The sequence below is a fragment of the Grampus griseus genome (assembly GCF_964374135.1).
Source record: "Grampus griseus genome assembly, chromosome: 6".
Classification (NCBI taxonomy): domain Eukaryota; kingdom Metazoa; phylum Chordata; class Mammalia; order Artiodactyla; family Delphinidae; genus Grampus; species Grampus griseus.
In genome coordinates, this window is record NC_139000.1 from 2011861 (window position 1) to 2030910 (window position 19050).

The 19050-nt window shown below is 59.5% G+C and overlaps 2 protein-coding genes across 2 annotated transcripts in view; both read left to right on the plus strand.

The window, feature by feature from the left end:
* The window catches only part of ADAMTS13 (ADAM metallopeptidase with thrombospondin type 1 motif 13), a 33994-nt gene extending 23733 nt beyond the window's left edge, over positions 1-10261 (plus strand). Inside the window, exons 21-31 of the mRNA XM_082656814.1 lie at positions 281-461; positions 1094-1214; positions 2118-2247; positions 2363-2542; positions 3373-3555; positions 5558-5762; positions 6526-6838; positions 7345-7491; positions 7784-7960; positions 9035-9219; positions 9839-10261. Of these exons, the coding sequence (XP_082512940.1) occupies positions 281-461; positions 1094-1214; positions 2118-2247; positions 2363-2542; positions 3373-3555; positions 5558-5762; positions 6526-6838; positions 7345-7491; positions 7784-7960; positions 9035-9219; positions 9839-10003 (1987 nt within the window). The 3' untranslated portion in view covers positions 10004-10261. The remainder of the gene's footprint in view (positions 1-280; positions 462-1093; positions 1215-2117; positions 2248-2362; positions 2543-3372; positions 3556-5557; positions 5763-6525; positions 6839-7344; positions 7492-7783; positions 7961-9034; positions 9220-9838) is intronic.
* Positions 10262-10790: 529 nt separating this feature from the next.
* Positions 10791-18384, plus strand: CACFD1 (calcium channel flower domain containing 1). The gene is made up of 5 exons (XM_082656767.1): positions 10791-10967; positions 13940-14012; positions 14584-14709; positions 17522-17629; positions 18196-18384. Exons 1-5 carry the CDS (start codon positions 10847-10849, stop codon positions 18284-18286), a joined length of 519 nt encoding a protein of 172 aa, XP_082512893.1. The 5' UTR covers positions 10791-10846; the 3' UTR covers positions 18287-18384.
* The last annotated feature ends 666 nt before the right edge of the window (positions 18385-19050 follow it).

The following is a 19050-nucleotide window of genomic DNA, read 5'->3' on the forward strand; positions in this document are numbered from 1 at the left end:
CGACTGCATCTGGCCCCTGTTTCCCAGCACCTGCTAGGTTGTCTGGTTGGAGGCCCACCTTTGCCTCTGGAAGGCGGGAGGGTCAGGGCCGGTGTCATTGCACCCTGGGTGCCGAGTGGAGGGCCAGCAGCCGTTCATCCAGGCTTCAGAGAAAGGCCCCTGGCTTCTGCCTTTCGGCGGGGATCCCCCTTTGGGCTCTTGGGTATGGGGGAGCAGGTTCCCTACCTCTCCGCCCCAGGAGCAGAGGCAGGGCCTAATGGCTGTCTTGTGCCGTCCTCAGGGAGATGCCGGATGCGTGCTCGTCGGCCTGTGGAACAGATCCGGCCGTGCAGAACACGACGTGTGTGCAGGGGGCAGATGGCATGGGGGCGCCAGCAACTGCTGGGCCCTGCTCCGCAGACGAGAAGCCGCCTGCCCTTGAGCCCTGTATCGAGGTGTCATGTCCTCCGGGCTGGGGCCATGTGAGTATCCTGGGCACTGGAGAATGGAGAGCAGTGGTTACCACTGGCCTCCTGCCGGTGCTAGAAGACTGCCCTGTGTAGGGCTGCTGTCCTCGGGAGGCCCTGGGCAGAGGACAACCCTAGAGACAGATCTCAGAGCTGCTGGGCAGGCCCCTTCCCGCTGGCAAGCAGGCTGAGCAATGCAGACCCTGATGGAATGCTGTCAGTTGTCTGCTGCGCAGAGAGACGCTGCCACGCTCCTGCCTGCGTCCATGGGCTCAGGCTGGGTGATGTTACTTTCGGACAAGGGTGCCGGCCGATCCTATCCCCGTGCCCCGCCCCCCGCTGGTGGGGACGGCAGGGTCAAGTGTGCCTGCAATTCTGGCTCCAGAGCCCCAGCGCGGTTGTGCCCCACACTGACCACTGATGCTGACGCAGAGGCCAAGGTGGGGCGTGTGGTGAGGGCATCCCCTGGAGGCCAGGAAGCAGGCTTCCCGGGAAAGGAGCAGTGGAGAGGCGAGGCCTTTGGGGTGCTGGTAACCACTTCTGTTCTCTCCTGAAGAGATTGGGGTAGGTGGGAGTGGAGGGCCAGGTGCCCAGAGGTGTGGAGATGGGAAGCCCAGACCCACCACCTTGCTGCTTGCCCTCTGCAGTCAGATGCCCCGTCTCCAGGGGAGAATGCTGCATCCCCAGCGGGCAGTGCCAGGCCAGAGGCTCATGCCACACACGTGTGGACTCCCTTGGCGGGACCGTGCTCCGTCTCCTGTGGTCAAGGTGAGGACCCCAACGCCCCTGAGGGTCAGCTAATTCTAAAAAAAGCATTTGAGGTGGCTTACAAAATATCCAGCTACACAAGAACATGACATTATAAGCAAGGAGATCGGGGCCAAGTACGGACAGCCACACGAATGTGCTCACTGACCGGCTGGAAGGTAGGAAATGATGATAAAACCTGGCCGTATTGGCACCCAAGAGCGTATTCTTAAGGTCTAAGATGGGCCCCAAACTTAGCTCTGAGCTTCCTGGAGGCCAACCCAGAGAAACAAAATTAATTTTAAGATCCACGGTGTTTTCAACTAAAACCCTGGGAACTCCCTGGCGGTCCAGGGGTTAGGACTCAGCACTTTCACTGCCATGGCCCGGATTCAATCCCTGGTCGGGGAACTAAAATCCCACAAGCTGTGTGGCATAAGTAAATAAGTAAATAAATAAATAAGCAAACTAAACCCCTAATCACTTGCTCAGGTAAACTCCAGCATGTTTAGAATTGAGGCCAGAGATTTCTTTTGAGGATACTTTTGCAGAGAGATGCAAGGACACGGTCCTAATAACATGTTGGTGATAAACACAGTAACAGATTTTCATATAGCAACTGTTATAATGCCCCTCAAGTTATAAGAGCAGTTACCACTTTTGAGCCCCTACTATGCACCAGGCACTGTATAGCTCCCCTTGAAAAATCTTTATAAATAGTCCTCCAAGTCAGGCACCGTTAGATGAAAAACCTGAGGCTCAGAGAGGTTAAGTCACTTGTCCAAGGTCACACAGCTGCTAAGTGAAAGAGCCGAGACTCAGATCCACGTGGGCCTCGTCTGCTAGAGCTCTTCAGAGTGGGGCACCCATGGTCCATGCTGAGCCCCCCTCTTGGGGCGCGGGGTCCCTCCTTCCTCCCAGCAGGCCTGATGGAGCTGCGTTTCGTGTGCATGGACTCTGCCCTCAGGACACCCGTCCGGGAAGAGCTGTGTGACCTGGCAAGCAAGCCTGGGAGCCGGCAGGAGGTCTGCCAGGCTGCCCCGTGCCCGGCTTGGTGAGTCCGGGGGAGGGAGACCGTGCGGAGGGGCAGCAGTCTGGGTCCCCCAGGGAGGAAGGAGTCTTACCCTGGCTGTGGCTACCTACGGAGCACTGGCCTTTCCTTCCTACAGGTGGGAGACCCGAGCCTTGGCACCGTGCCCCGTGACCTGTGGAGGGGGGCAGGTGCCACTGGCTGTCCGCTGTGTGAGGATGGACCAAGGCCGCTTTGTCTCCCTGCCTCATTCCAAGTGCTGGCCGATGCCCCGGCCCAGGCCCCTCGAGGACTGCAGCCCGGAGCCCTGCCCTGCCAGGTGGGCCCCTTCCCAAGGAGACAGGTGGTCCTAGGCGGGCATTCTTGGAGGTGGCATCATCACCTCCCGTTAAGCTCGTGACCCTTGGCGTCCTCACCTGCAGGAGCGGATTGTATTGGTGCCCGGAAGACTGTAGGGCTTTTAAAGTGTGTGACGTGCATCGCACGGGATCTGGGACGCTGAGGGCGCAGGTGGTTGATGGGTCATTTTTTCATCACTTGCTCTTTACTGAGCACCTACTAAGTATGTCCAAGTGCTGTTCTGGCACAAGGGGACACAGCAGTGAACAAGACAGACGGGCATCCCTGCCCTCCTGGAGTAGACGCTGGGGGCAAGGGAGAGACAGATGAGAAATAAGATTGATGGGGGAGACGTACAGTTCACGCTGGATGGTGTTGGTGCGACATGGCAAACACAGTGGGAAGGAAGGTTGGGAGTGCCGGCAGGGGCGGGGTTCAGGTGACGATGGAGCTAGGACTCCCACTGGAGACAGACATCTCGGCAGGGCCCCTTGGGTGCCCTGCCCCTCCCCCCACTGCTTTTTGGACACGTCCACCCTCAGCTTCCCCTTCTTTTTTTTAAAAAAATAAATTTATTTTTGGCTGCGTTGGGTCTTCATGGCTGCGTGCGGGCTTTCTCCAGCTGCGACCTCAGCTTCCCCTTCTGTAAAATGGGGGCTTCTGAACATTCTCTGTCCACTGCGCTGAGCCTCTCAGTGGAGACGTAAAAGTGACCCCTGGAGAGAGAACCTTTCCAGGCCCTTTCCAGTCTGGGGAAGTGAGGGGAAGCCCCCCACTCCTCGGGGTCCCCCCGACTCTGGTTTGCCCCAGGTGGCGGTACCAGCTGGCGGCCTGCAGCGTGACCTGTGGGGGAGGAGTCGCGCAGAGGATCCTGTACTGCGCCCGGGCCCACGGGGAGGACAAGGCCGAGGAGATCCTGCCGGACACCCAGTGCCAGGGGCTGCCTCGCCCGGAGCAGCAGGAGGCCTGCAGCCCAGAGCCCTGCCCGCCCAGGTCAGCAGCCCCAGGGTGTGCAGTAGGCAGCCTGAACTCCTGGCCTGTGCCGACGCCGGGCCAGGCCCGTGGGGGTTAAAGGGCAGCTCGGTGGCACAGGAAACAGGACCACCCGGCAGGCTGCACTCGGTGTCAGAGAAGACACTCCAGCAAACTCAGGCAGTGCTGTTGGTTCTAATGGGGGTGACGGGGTGGGGAGGGCAGGGGCACTTCCCAGTGGAAGAGGCGGCATCTGAGTGGAGCCTGAGGGTGGTCCAGCTGGGGCACAGCACCGCCAAAGCCTCGGGGACAGACAGCTCACACCAGTAGGGTCCGGGGACAGGCTGGAGCCCGAGAGGGAAGGGCAGATATTCACCTGCCTTGTTCACAGTTCTCCCATGGTTTCTTCTTTGTAATTTTGCATTTTAAATAATGCCGTGCTCTTCTGTATCCTACAGAAGCATCCAGAAAAGAATGTAACAGTCACCCCTGTCCCACGACCAGATTTAATAGATGCTAGCATATCTCCGTGTTTCCTTCATATGTCTCCTTGGTTTTAAAGAAATACACCACTACAGATAAGACTTTATTTACCTTAAAACCTTTAACTCATCTGTGATTTACCTGGGGTCAGTCACGAAGTCGGGGAGCAAACTCTACTTTTCCAAATCACTGACCAGCAACAGCATTTGCTGCGTCCCCCCAGGTGCCCCCTTTATCGCATCTTAAATTCTCGTGTGGGTTGGGTCTGTGTCGAGGCTCCTACCAGTCTCTGTTGTTTTACTTCCCCCACCTATTCCCACCCCCAAGTCAAACTGCTTTCATCGCTCTAGCTTTGTGATCCACTTACCATCCACACCCGTGTCGCTTGATTTCCCTGCCTATGCTTAAATGTGCACCCCGTTTATTTTCCCACATCATATTGGAAAAGGTCTGGGATTTTTTTTAATGGGAGTTTCACACGCACAGGAGCTCTGGTTACCCCGGAACGTCACTGTGGCCACCCTGGCCTCCTTGATGTTCCGGAACATTCCAGGCAGTGCTTCTGATTCAGGGCATTTGCACCTCCTTTCCCGCTGCCTGAATGTGTCTGCTCTGGACATCCCTTCCCAGGCTCCGCTCAGGGTGCCGTAACAGAGAGGCGGGGGGTCCTTCCTGGGACTTGGTTTTTTTTTGGCTGTGCCCCACAGCATGTGAGATCTTAGTTCCCCAACCAGGGCTCGAACCCGTATCCCCTACACTGGAAGTGTGCGGTCTTAACCACTGGACTGCCAGGGAAGTCCCCCCTGTGACATTCTAATTGTCACAACTGGGAGTGGGGAGTGCTGCCGCTGGCGTCTAGTGGGTGGAGGCCAGGGGTACTGCTAAACGTCCTACGCTGTGCAGATGGCCCCCACGAGAAAGACCCATACATGGGCCCCAGATGTCACGAGGCAGAGAACCATATATGCTCCACGGTGGGCCGGGGCGAGGGGGCCGACTTGGTCTGGTTCACGGCCGTATCCCGGAGTCTAGAACAGCGCCAGGCCCACAGAGGCATGTTTTTGAGAGGGGGCATCACGGGCCGGGAGGGCAGCATAGCGCGGGGACTCTAGGGCTCCAGGCTCCAGTGCGGCCTACCTGCCTTCTGTCTCGGCTCTGAAAACTGTCGGTCATTATCGTTTGTTGAAACATGATAAGTTAACATGGGCAGGACTGACTGATGTGGAGATCTGTTCTCCTTCATCCTGGGTCACTGCTCCCCCGTCCCTGCTACTCGGACTAGCAAGCAGCTGGGTGTCCACGGGTGTCCTGTGATAAAGGGGAAGAAAGGGGGCACCTTGTTAAGGGAAAAGAGCTCTCTTTCCCGCAGAGCCTTTCCCTTGCCACTCAGCCCTGTGACTAGCCAGGAGGGTTGCAGGGGCTGTACTGCTGGATCCCAGTGGCCTTGGAACCTGTCCTGGCTGGCCATCCATGGAGCCCACCGGGGCAGTGCCACCTTCAGGGAAGCCTAGCCTCTCTCTGGGGTCTTCTCTTCCTGCAGGTGGAAGGTCATGTCCCTTGGCCCATGTTCAGCCAGCTGTGGTCTCGGCACTGCCATGCGCTTGGTGGCCTGTGTGCAGCTGGACCAAGGCCAGGACACAGAGGTGGATGGGGCGGCCTGTGTAGGTCTGGTGCGGCCGCAGGCCAGCATCCCCTGCATCATCGCCGACTGCACCTACCGGTGGCACGTCAGCTCCTGGATGCAGGTAAGTGCTGCAGCTGGGGCTGGTGAGTGCACGGGCCGAGGGTCCTCACACATGGGGACCTTTGGGGGCTTTGATTCATTGTGGTCCCCTGAAAGCAGGGGGAGAGCTGGGTCTCTTGGGGAGAGGGCAGCCGGGGCACCTAGAGATGGAAGACATAGCAAGGCCTAGAGACGTGGGGGACAGGTAAGCCTTAAGAGGCCCTGAGGTCTGAAGACTCCAGAAGATGAAGGGCTGGTAACTCCCCACAGGTGAGCAAATGCCACCCCGTGCCCAGCACCTCACAAGGCGCTGGAGAGACAAAGTCAGACAGGGCCAGGTCCCCCGCAGAGGGGCTCACTCACGGTGCGGAGGGAGAAGAGGCAAAGCAGACGGCCACCGCTGCCTGCGTCAGGAGGACCCTGGGCATCTGGGTCGGGGGAGTTGATCCCTTGGGTGGGGCAGTGCGGGGTGGGAGGGGAGGGTGGACACCAGGCTGTGACGAGTGATGGAGGGCGGAAGGACGAAGCCGCACTGCCTGCTCCCCGCTCCAGGGGCTGCAGGGCAGAGAGACCTCGAGGGCGACGGGGAGAGACCTGGGCTTGAACCCCTGCCCCTCCTCCCCGTGTGATCCTTGCAAGGTGACTTCTCTGAGGAGCGTGGACACCCATGCCCGCCTCCCGTGTTGTGCAAAGATTATATCAGATCCTGCCCGGCCTGTGGTCGCCGCTGTCCTTGTCACCCTTCAGCGGGGTCAGTCCCAACTCCTTCCTATCTTTCCTGGCAGTGCTCTGTCTCGTGTGGGGATGGCATCCAGCGCCGGCACGCCGCCTGCCTCGGACCCCAGGCCCGGGTGCCCGTGCCAGCCGACTTCTGCCAGCATTTGCCCAAGCCGGTGACGGTGCGGGGCTGCTGGGCTGGGCCCTGTGCAGGGCAGGGGACACCCAGCCTGGTGCCCCACGAGGAATCCACTGCTCCTGGCCAGACCACAGCTGCCACCGCTTCCCCGCAGTGGTCCCAGCCCCAGGCCCACCTCCTCTCCCCAGCTCCCCGGCTGCAAGGACTCCCGCCCGGGCCCCAGGAAAGCCCAGCAGAGTCCAGTTACGTTCCTTCCTCCTTTCTGTCTGGGCGGCTGACTGGCTGCAAGAGGGGTGGGCAAAGGCATGTTCACCTGGGAGAGCCAGGCCGTACTCCTTGTGGGGACCTCCTGGGGGTGGTCCTGTGGCTGAACCCCCCGGGACGCTGGGATGAGTGCGGTCGGGCTGAAGGGATGGGCTTGGAGGCCGGGTTCAGGGGGGCCTCTTCCTCACTGGTAAAGTGCAAGCTCACTTATTATCATCAAGGGAGGGTGTCACAGAGTCAGAATCCCCGCCTGTGTGACCCACTGTACATGCTGCCTCCCTCTTGCTGGCATGTCAGTGGTGGCTGTCTGCCTTGGGTGGCGATGCTCTGGCCCACGCAGCCCCCTCCTTGCCTGAGAAAGCTTCCGGCGGGGCCTAGGAGGACGCCAGCCGCCCCAGCTCCCAGTCTCCTTCCCCAGCACGGAAAGCCCCCGGCCCTGCCCTGCTGGGGATACCCCACCTGGAAGTTCCCGCCCCCTTTCCAGGCGCCTGTGGCCGGCAGCACCTTGAGCCGACAGGAACCATTGACATGCGAGGCCCAGCGCGGGCAGACTGTGCAGTGGCCATCGGGCGGCCCCTGGGTGAGGTGGTGACCCTCCGAGTCCTCGACAGTTCCCTCAACTGCAGTGCTGGTATGTCTAGGGCCACGTGAGCAGCTATTGCCAGTGACAGGATCTGCTAGGTGCCAGTGAGTGTGACGCCAGGGTGCCCCATTCCTGGGGGGATCCTCCAGGTGCATCCCCATGTGTAACCATCGCAGCCAGCTCATAACTGGGGTGTGGTTGTCCCCATTTCACAGATGAGGAAGTTGAGGCTAGGAGAGATTATCACACGTCCAGTTCCTTACAGTCGCATAGCAAGCAAGTGGGAGAGTCAGGACCTGGGCTCGGGGTGCTGGGTCCTCACCTCACTGCCACTTCCCAGGGGAGATGCTGCTGCTTTGGGGCAGGCTCACGTGGAGGAAGATGTGCAGGAAGCTGCCCGGCATGACTTTCAGCTCCAAAGCCAACACGCTGGTGGTGAGGCAGCGTCTTGTGCAGCTGCGAGGCGGAGTGCTGCTTCGGTATTCGAGCCAGCCTGCCCCGGGAGCCTTCCACCGAGGTATGGCGAGGCCCTGGAGCCTCCCTGCCTTCCCCAGAGGCTGGCTGGCTGGGTGCTGCTGCCAACGGGGCCAGTCCCGACGGGCCAGCGGGCAAGGCAGACAGGGAGCTGAGCTGACTGAGAATGAAAAGCAGCGCCTTCCCGGACACCCCCCGACACCCCCATCCCTGTATGTGCGATCAGGACGAGGTCCCGGAGGTGCACGGTGTTCCTTCCTCTCTGGGGCCCTGCACGAGATGGGCGGACATCCTCACTCCCTCACTCAGGCCGTCGGGGGCCCCACACCCTGGCCCCGGCACGCAGGTCCTTCAGGATCCTGTAAGGTCCTTCTGCGAGCCTCTTTCCTCAGTCCTGTTGGGTGCACTGTCCTCCTGGCTCATCCTCCGCTCAGCAGGGCGTGGGTACACGTGCACACCTCGTGCGGAGGATGGCGTCCCCGAGAGCCCTGCTAGCCCGTGGGCCCATCCGTATCCACGGAGAGCTGTCTAGGTTGCTTCAGGGGGCTTGCCCTCTTCCACAGCCCAAGCTTGCTGAAGGTGGCTTCCCTAGGGGTCCCCCCAGGCCACAGGTGAGAAGTGGGACCCTGGGGGGCTTCTTCCTCTGCCCCTCAGTGTGCAGCGCATCGGCACCAGCTCCTACCTGGTCATCACTCCTCACTTCCCAGCCTCCCCACATGCAGGCACCTGCTTTGAGGGAGGCGCAGGCAGGAAGGGCTGCCCCGGTTGGGGCGGGTGCAGCATGAAGCACTTTTGCACGTGTGACTTCGCTGATTCCTCTTAAAGACTGCCCCGCCCCGTGTGTGCTGTCGTTCCCTTCGCTTTACGGAGGAAGGAACTGAAGCGCGGAGCGTTTAAAGCCTTCACCTAGGGTCACACAACCGGGAAGTGGTAGAGATGGGGTTCGGTGGAGACTTCTGCCTGGGAGCCCCGATCTTGACCGCAGTGCCACACTGATCCCCCACTGCTCCCCGGCTGCCCTGCTGCCCTGGCCTCTGGCAAGAGTGGTCACTCTGGGGGACTCCTATGTTCCGGAGGTGGTCCACACCCAGTCTGTACGCCTGCTCTCCCCCTGCAGGATGTGACATGCAGCTCTTTGGACCCCGGGGTGAAATCGTGAGTCCATCATTGAGTCCGGATGGGAGGAACATGGGGGGCTGCCGAATCTTCATCGACGTGGCCCCACAGGCCCGGATCGCCATCCGTGCCCTGGCCATGGACACGGGCACCAGAACCGAGGGAACAGGTTCCAGCTACATCTTGGTGAGGCCACCAGGATGATTTCTGCTCTAATTCTGGACATCCATCTCTGGGGACAGGGACTGGGGGTTGCTGGGCTATAGGACCCACTGAGTTTACTTCTGATCAAACCCCTCAAAATCGTTAGTGAGAGAATGGGAGAAAAGTTTCCTCCACTTACTCACCAACAAATGCTTATTGAGTTCCCTACAAGAATGAAATAGAAGAGACCTTTTCCAATGTAGACTGCCAGTTCACCCAGGACTGAAGCCTGATTTTAGACCCTGATATAATTTTGCCAGAAGAGTGGGCCGAGCCCTCCCCGATGAGGTCTTCATGTGTTCTGGGAGAACTGGCATCTGTAAGGTATCAGCTCCCTGGAGGAGGCAGCCTGGCCTCTGTAATCAAACTAATCTGGACTCAAATCCCAGCTCTGGCGTCCTGGCTGTGCGTCCCTGGGGAAGGAGCACAACTTCTCTGAGCCTCAGTTTCCTAGGTAGAATAATGGTGTCTTCCTGATAGGGCTGTTGTGTGAGGATTAAATGTGACCCTGGGTATATGATACCTTGTATATTAAGGGCTGGTGAATGTCAGCTAATTATCATTTGTGGTCGGTCCCTTGGGGCTGCCCCTTTCCTCCCAGATCCGGGATATCCACAGCCTGAGGACAACGACATTTCGTGGGCAACAGACGCTCTACTGGGAGTCAGAGGGCAGCCAGGCAGAGATGGAGTTTAGCCAGGGCTTCCTGGAGGCGCACACCAGCCTTCGGGGCCAGTACTGGACCCTCCAGGCTAGAGCTCATTAGCCTGACGATGCCCCGCATCTCCAAGCACATCCCTCAGTTGACCAGCGGTCACAGTGGGATGCCTCCTCCCGGTCTGGGAAGGGAAAAGAAGGAACCTGACATTTATGAGCACCCGTTAGGTGCCTGGCTTTCCAATTCGAATTCCCTCCAAAATTAAGTATCTCCTTTAGGGCTTCCTCCAACGTGCAAAACGTTAGAGGGTGGGAGGGGAGACTCTCCGGAAAAGCAGCTCCCAGCCCCTCGGGTACCAATAAACGGAACGTGAGGTCTGAGTGGCGTTTTCTTTACATAACCTGTCCAAATATGGCTTGAAAACCCACCTCCCCACACGGCAGGGATTCCGTGGCCGCGGTCGGACTCCAGATCCACACCAGATCTGAGCAACCCCCTGGCCACCCCTAGCGGTCGTCTTCCTACCCAGGGAGGAGAGGCGAGGGAGTTGGAAGTCCCGATGGGGCCCTGAGGCTGGCGCACCTGATAATTCTCATCGAAGCCCCGCCCCTATACTAGTCTGGGTGGGAATGTTTGACCGCCTGGGAGTCCTGCGGCGCCAGGACCCGCCCCCTATGCTAATAAGCGCGAGCCCTTAGGGCCCTCCTCATCCAGGTCCCTGCGGGCCCCGCCCCCTCTGCTAATGAACACGGGCCCGCTCGGGCGCACCTACCCGCGGCCCCACCTCTATGCTAATGAGCACGAGCCTCTCGGGAGCCCCTCTCCCAACCCCGAGAGCCCCGCCCCCTATGCTAATAAGCGGCCGCCTCTCCCACAAGGCAGCGCGCCGGGACGACGCGGCCGGCTCCGGAGCCCTTTGTGAGGGCTGCGGGAGCGTCGGACGGCGGCACCATGAGCGGTGCGGGCGGAACGGCTGGGGCGTCCGTGAGCTCGGCGCCGCCCGAGCAGGAGGAGGGCGTGACATGGTGGTACCGCTGGCTGTGTCGCCTGTCGGGGGTGTTAGGGGCCGTCTGTGAGTACCCAGCCTGGGGGAGGGGCCGGCGCTGCCGCACGCTGCGCATGCGCGCCCGGCCCCGCCCCCCCCCCCCCCCGGTGGCCTTCCCCCGCGACCCCCCCTCCCCCCGGGAAGAGGCCGGCTTGGGGCCGGGGTGTCCGGGCCACGCGCGGCTCTGGGCCGCGGCGGGGGCGGAGGGAAGCCGGCGCTTCTGCGGTTGCTGTGGTTACCGGCCCGCGGCCTGGGCTCCTGGGTCCGGGGCTGTCGAGCAGCTCAAGGGACGTTCCAGGAGGGAACGACGCGGCCGAGACTTGCTCCTCCACGGCTCCTCTGAGCGTGAGGGCAGTGCGGCACCTACTCCGGGGGCCTTCCGAGATTGCCCAGATGCCAGTGCTGAAACCCGGGCTCAGTCTGGTCCGGAGGCCGCCTCACCTGTTGACTCGGGTGTGGGTGCGGGCGGCAGGCGCCTTAACCTTTGGGCGAAGGTTGTTTATAAAGGGGGCAGGTGCTGGCCAGGCTTCCTGAGGGCCAGGCGGTCCCCACGGGAGGGCCAGGCAGTGAGCTGAGGGAGGCGGCCTCTCCTCTGGGTCCGCACTGGAGGCAGTGCGCTTCCCCTGATGTCAGCTCTCCCTCCTGCTGTCAACTCTGCCTCCACCGTCCCTCATCTCCCCTACTTCTACTCCCCACCCCGCATCGCGGACACGCACACCCCGACCTCAGGTTTCCTGGAAAGCTAGGCGCTTTGAGCGCAGTCCCCCGAAGAACATAGGTGGGAAGGCAGATCCTTCCAGAGGCAGGTCTTCCAGAGGCAAGCAGACCCGGACCGCATATGTCGAAGGAGCACCTCCTTAGGCTCCCCTTCCAGTCTCGTGGTCCTCGCAGGTGGATGGAGGCTGGACGAAAGTTCAGCGGTGATAACGGGACAGGCCCTCCAGTCACAAAAAGGCCTCTGAGTCCCTGTCGTTGCTCTTCAGAGGGAGCATGTTTTTGACTCTGTAGGAGAGACTGGTCAGGGCTTAGACGTGATCCTCTGGAGTCTGGGTAGCTGTTTCCCTGGCAGATCAGAGTGAGGCTGCTGTGGGAGTGACAGTGATGGGGCGGGGTGGGGGGGAGAAGGGAAGGGGCCTGAGCGCGGCCTGTGGGCTGTCACCCTCCTCCCTCCATCTTGGGGTCAGCTGCCCCGCCAACTCTCTCGTTAGCCCTGGCGTCGCATCCAGTTCTGCGCTTTTCGAAATGGGATTCTTGGGCCACCCCAGGACTTCATGGTGTTGGGGCTACAGATGACGCTTCAGGAGAAACCTGTGACGTCGCTCTGAAATGTCCGTTTTACCTGCAGATTTGGGGAAAGTGCTTGTCGTGTGAATCCCAAACAGTATATAGTACAGAGTAGAACGCAAAGCACGGAGGAGTTTTAGAGATGGAACTGGAGTTCAGCTAAGCCTCGTGTTTGCGGCTGGTGGCTGTGGCGTAGCGTCACCTTCCGACGCAGTGGGGGGTCTCAGGAGAGGCGTTTCCGCAGGGTCCTGAGCATCAGCTCGAGGCCAGAGCTTGGGAGCAGATAGGCTGGCACGGGGCACCTCCCTCACCTGGCAAGAGTGCTGGACACCCCGAGGGGACATCTTCCAGCCCTTGATGGTTAAAGGACTCCTGGCCGGAGCCTGTTTGTCTGGGTTGAAGCCTGGTCCTCCCCCAGGGTTGGCTGTTGGTAGATAGTGGGGTACAGGTGACGTGCCGACTGCGGCAGGAAGTATGGGGCGCTGTCAGGTGAGACCAGGCATGGCTGACGTCACGCAGGGGCAGTACTGTATCGTGGGCGCTCACGTCCGTGGCCCTGGGGAGCCTTGCTGCCTGAATGTGTGTGTGACCTGTCCCAGGACAGGTGCCGCCTTTAGTAGGCGGGAAGTACATCTGTCGCTGGAGGAGGCTTTGGCGGGGGACGTACGAGGGCGGTCCCGTTGCAGTTGGGGTTCACTGCATCTGGTTTCCTCTTCCGTCGTCTGCTGTCTGCATAGGGTTACATGGGAAAACCGGAGAATTCCAGGTCAGGTGCAGAGGAGCTGCTGCAAGTTTAATGAACTGGCTGCTCATCGCTGCCTCGGAAGGCCCAGCTTCCTGCCCGGCTTCCTGCCCAGCGGCCAGGCGCCGCCGGGCAGACTCCCGGAGTTCTCGGTGGAGCCGGGCTGGGGGCTGTGAGAGAGGAGGCAGGCGACTGTGCAGACCCCTCGGTGGGATGCTGTCGGGAGGGGTGAGCGAGGCTCCGCATTTGGGGCATCAGAGAAACCGCTTTCCGGGGTAGGAGAGGATGCACCCTCCCCGCTGCAGACCCTTGGTATTTCAGGGTGGGTGGGCTGGGCTGTAGGGCTGTCCTGTGTGCAGGAGAGAAAACAGGCCTGGAAAGGTGAAAAGAACATACGCAAAGTCACTGGGCTGGCGGGTTAGTCAGAGCTGGAATTGCGATCCAGGTCGACCTGGTCCTGATTTCTTTTCCAGGAGGGGCAGCCCTGTCCCAACCCAGATCCAGAGGACTTCTCTCGTGGCCTGCCCTGGGCACGGTGCCGCCTGCCCTGGCCTGAGCCCTTGAGAGACGTTCTCTTTTTCATGCTACGCACCTTGTGGGATGGGTTTTGGGACAGCTGGGGTTCAGAGGGCGGGCTTCTCCAACCCCAGAACAGAGAGAGGGCGGGATGTCCACGCTGCCTCGCTGAGCCCCTAGAGCGAGCCAGCTCTGGGGTCCAGCCGCACCCTGGCCGTGAGGTCTGGGCAAGCCACTTGGCCTGTCTGAGGCTGCGTCCTCACCTGTTCATGGAGTCGTTGTGTTGGCCTTGCTTGTCTCTGGTGGCAGTGGGGAGACGTCTGGGTGCTGTAAGAGCCAGGTGCTGGGGTCGGAAGGGGTCTCGTGCTTCCACGAGCCGCCGTCTGCCCAGGTGGCCTGCCCGCGGGCTCGGTCCCTTCCTCCCTGCTGATTCCTGCCCGTGTCTCTTGCTTCCAAGCTTGCGCCATCTCCGGCTTCTTCAACTGCATTACCATCCACCCTCTGAACATCGCGGCCGGCGTGTGGATGATGTAAGTAGCCGTGTGGCCGTCCTGCCGGGGGGTGTTGGGGCGTGTGGATTTCTGGGCACCTCCCAGGTGGAACACGAGTGAGCTGAATTGGGTTGACTGGTCTGTGAGGGTTACTGGGCACCAGTGGTGTGTGGGAGACCTGGGGTGGCATTAGTTGTGTGTGTTCCTGCTCTGGGGCTCAGGGGGTTCTTGGGGGCCAACGGGGATAGCGAGGATGCTTTCCCTCCACGGTGGGGGTGGATGGAAGGGCCCGGCCCGCTGTGAGGGCCCAGTGTCTGGTCACGGTGACTGTGACCCGGACACGGAGAACCCAAAGGCGGGAGCAGGCACCCTTGGCGTGCCACCTGGGGCTCAGCTGTCCCCAGCGCAGACACGCGCCGCGCTCAGGGCGCGCCGAGTTCCCTCCTCCAGCGAGGGCATCCCGAGGGCGGGCTGTGGCGGTGGACTGGCTGCCCTGCTCCGGCTCCTCCCGGAGCCCAGAGCGTGGGGAGCAGCCGGGAGCAGGCGGAGGGGCCCTGAGGGGGGCGGGGGACTCGCCGGCCTGGGCGCCAGCCTGCTCCTCTCTCTGCAGCATGAACGCGTTCGTCCTGCTGCTGTGCGAGGCGCCCTTCTGCTGCCAGTTCATCGAGTTTGCGAACACGGTGGCGGCGAAGGTGGACCAGCTGCGCTCCTGGCAGAAGGCCGTCTTCTACTGCGGGTGAGGGGCCGCGGGCCGGGCCTGACTCGGCTCCCCCAGACCCTGCTTCTGCAGGTGACAGCGTTGGCCGGGCTGGGCGGACGGCTGCCTAGTTTACTCTCGGTAGCGGTTTAAACAGGGATGGCGTTTGTGCAGAGTCACGTGAGGGACCCGCTATACGATGGGACGCAGCGTCCAGGGCTCTGTGTCTGGCCTACAGGTCCAGCCGCACAGTATTCAGACGTGAGATGCGTACACCTCGCAGCAGTACGTGTAATAGAGAACGCGAGAAATGCCTGGACTGTGGGCCCATCAGTTGGGAGTTGTAGAGCAGATTCTGGTAGATCCGTATGTGCCTCTGGGCAGCCTTTCAGGACTGTGGCCGATCGAGATGTCCTGACGTGAAAGGGGAAAGAAGCAAGTTATAGAACAAAAAATCGTGCCTTCCAAATACGCTTTTCTCTTATTTTCCCGCATCTGACAACAAGTTCAGTACGTAGTACCTCCCATCCGAGCCGTGAGATTGAACTCATCTGTGGGTGTGTTTAATGCAGCTTCCGGCGCGGTGCCTGGTGTCCGGGAGGCCCTCAGCAGCGTCCGGCGGCAGCAGCCGAAGTGGTTGTGTCTAGATTATCTTTAGAAATAAATATGGAGGTTTTTATTTCAAGGGTTTCTTCCCTTTCTGGAGGCCAGTAGTTGTGGCAGAGCACAGGATACATGCTCAGCTCTAGAGCTATTTTCCACTGCGTCTAAAGCACAGAGGAATACGAGATACCACGCGTCGGCGCCTCCTTTGCCGGCGTTCCTGTTTCTTTTTAATTAGTTAAAAATGCTAACAGTAATGTACATTCATTAAAAATAATGTGGAAATAAAAAGTTGTTACCCAAAGCCCCACTACTCGTTAACATTTTGATATGTGTCCTTTCACTCTGTCTTCAGGCATTTTCTAAAACCTGTTTTCGCACAGTTTTAACCATTACAAGTACATTTGTATCCTGTTTTTTTTTCCCCCTTAAAATCATGGTAGAAATATTTTCAGTATTACCACAAAGGCTTCATAAGATGACTTTCTAAAAAAATTAATTAATTTTTGGCTGTGTTGGGTCTTCGTTGCTGCACACGGGCTTTCTCTAGTTGTGGTGAGCAGGGGATACTCTTCATTGTGGTGCATGGGCTTCTCATTGTGGCGGTGGCTTCCCTCGTTGCGGAGCACAGGCTCTAGGCACGCGGGCTCGGTAGTTGTGGCTCACAGGCTCAGTCGTTGTGGCACACGGGCTTAGTTGCCCTGCAGCATGTGGGATCTTCCAGGGATTGAACCAGGGATCGAACCCATGTCCCCTGCATTGGTAGGCGGATTCTTAACCACTGTGCCACCAGAGAAGTCCCCATAAGATGAATTTTAATGATAGGAATATTTATTCTGCTGAACGTATCATGCTTTTCTTCATTTGTAACCTGCAGTACAAGTCAGGCTGTGATGAACATCTCGGTGCTAAAACTTTCTGTGTTGATGATGATTTCCTTAGGATCTATTTCCAGGTGTGGGGTTATTAGGTCAAAGATTACAATCATTTAAAAGATTTCAATATGTGGCCAAAGTGCTTTCCAAAGAGGGTACCTGAGTTTCTTCTGTCTTTCCCCCGGCCCAGGGCCGTGTGCCCTTTTCACATTTGTATCTGTTATCTAAGGTAAAATCTTTTTCTGTATGTTTTTTACTAATTGCATTTTCGTTTTTGGTAGTTAAGGGTCTAGCTTCCTTTTCGCCTTTTGACATTGTAACATTTTACTTAGTAAGTTACATGTGCTTCTATATTAAAGATTTCTTAGTTTCTTGCTATATTTCCTGCAAATGTATTTCTGGCCTGTTGTTTGCCTTTAGTTTTGTTTTTACAGATTTTTCCCCATGGTCTTTTCTTTTCCTTAGCAATTTCTATTACTTAGAAAGTTTATAACTTCAGTAAAACCTCGTGATCACACGTCCCGCCCAAATGGAAATTCAGGTAGAATTCATTTGGTTGAGTCCGAGAAGAGTCTAAGAAGAGTCTTGTCTTCCTCGTGTACAGGGTGCGTGTGTTAACCCAAATCACTGCCACCAGTCTGGAAATCCCAACCAGGACCAGGCATCGGCCCCATGGATCCTTAAGCCAGAGTGGACACCTGTGTCCGGGTGGCGCCAGCCTGGACCAGGCAGAGCTGCCTCGCCAGCCAGTTAGCCGCTCTTGGCGCGCACCTTGCCATAAGGAAGCCCCGTGTCTCGTCCCCTTAACCTTTGGGATCTTCCTTGTTGAGATACGGCTGGTTTTACTGCGCTGATAAGAGCCAGCATTTATCTAGTGCTTATGCTGTTCCAGGCGTCTGTCGTGCTTAACGTGCCTTAACTTGACATGCCTTATCTCGTTCAGTCTCAAAGCCTCTGAGGTTTGATCCCCACCTTCCCGTAGAGAGGCTGAGCCTCCTCAGTTGAGTAACGTGCCCCCAGTCGCCAAGCCGCTACGGGACTGCACTGACACTGCATTTTCTGGTCTGCCTGTTTTATGCACAGGGCTTTGGGCCATTTTGGTGCTGTTTAACCCTATTTGGATCACAGATCCTTTCAAAAATCTGATGAAAGCTTTGGGTCCTCTCCCCAGAAAATGCACGGAATTTTACAGACAAGTTCACGGGTGTTTGAGGACTTTACGAAGCCCGGCTGTGCACCTGTGCCCCACCTGATTTCTGGGGACCCTTCCTGTTCCTGGCTGTCTGGGAAGGGGGCTGGGTGAACCTGGGAAGCTGGAAGTGGTGTCGTGGCCGCGGGGTGGTGGTGCCCTTTGACCTCTGCTTCTCCTCTAGGATGGCCGTCGTTCCCATCGTCATCAGCCTGACCCTGACCACACTGCTGGGCAACGCCGTCGCCTTCGCCACCGGAGTGCTGTACGGACTGTCTGCTCTGGGCAAGAAGTGCGTCTGCTGGTCCCAGCCCCCGGGGGTGGGGGATCTTTACTTCCCGCCTCCTGAAGTCTCGCAGGGAGGAGAGGGCTGGGAGTGGCCCCCGTTATTCTGTTGTGGAAACGGAAGCACAGAGGCTGTCAGTGACCCCCATCCATGTCTCTAGGGTGTCCGAGCTCTAGGGAGTGAGAGCAGGAGAATTCACGGGACTCCCTGGTGGCCCCGTCATGCCTCGTCACAGCCTGTAGCAGGGGTGGCAGAGGCATGGCTACTGAGAGCCTCTTCCCATCGGGGCCCACACCTGGCTCCACGGTCAGCATTCACCCTCTCGCGCGGAGCCCAGACTGAGAATCCGAATCCTCAGCCCAGCATCCCAGGCAGCCTTTGTCACTCTTAGAGGTGACAAGATGTGTCTCCGCCATCCTAGCAATAGGGTCTCTGCCTGGGGAAACTGGAGGGCCCACTAGGCTCTGTCTGCGGGCCACACCTGGGTCACAGGTCAGGAATGGGGCGGAGGCTGGGAGGGCTGTGTGTCTGGGGTCCGTCCCCCGTGCGGCGCTGACTGGCTCTCTCCCCAGGGGCGACGCGATCTCCTACGCCAGGATCCAGCAGCAGAAGCAGCAGGCGGACGAGGAGAAGCTCACGGACACCCTGGAGGGGGAGCTGTGATGTGGTCGGGGGGCCCTCCCGCCCCCCCGTCGGCCCTCTGGTCTGTGTGAGCACGTCCCCGAGGCGCACTGACCCTGAGGGGCAGCCTGGAGGAGGAGCCTGTGTCCAGCTCCCTCAGTCCCTCTCACCTGTCCCCGCACCTGGAGTCCTCCTCTGTCTGCCCCTCCCCCAGATTGGCATCACCCCAAGCTAGGCGCCGAGGGGCTGGGGTGAGGGCTCTGAGGGCCTTGGCCAGCATCGAGGGGATGGGAGGTAGCGGCAGGCAGCGGGGGCCTCGGGGTGATCCAGGCCTCGGGGCGTGAGGCCGCACGGAGCCTGCAGAGCTCTGCAGACGGCCCGCCTGACCCCACTCTTCCCAGCTCGCGTGGCCTGCCGGCAAGAGGCCCCTGGGTGGGTTTCCAGGCTTACACAGCTGGCGGGACCCCCGAGACCTGCTGAAGGCCCGCGAGGAGCTGCTTTTGGGGACTTTGGTCCCGTCTCGAGGTGGGAGGTCCATCAACCCAGGCCTGGGCATTGGCCACAGTGGCCTCCTCTCAGCCCTCCAGGCAGGAGAGCATCCCGTAAGCTGAGCCACCTGGGCTGCCTCTGTCCTCCTGTCATCAGGGCGGAGCGGTGTCCTGCTGCCCACACCCCCTGCCACTCTGTTCTCCATGGGAGCCCACAGCGCTCCCGACCCGCGATGGCAGCCCAGGTAGTGACCCAGCCGCTGGTTGGGGTGTGCTCCCTCCCCCGGTTCCCGGGAAGCTTGGACTAGCACGGAACCA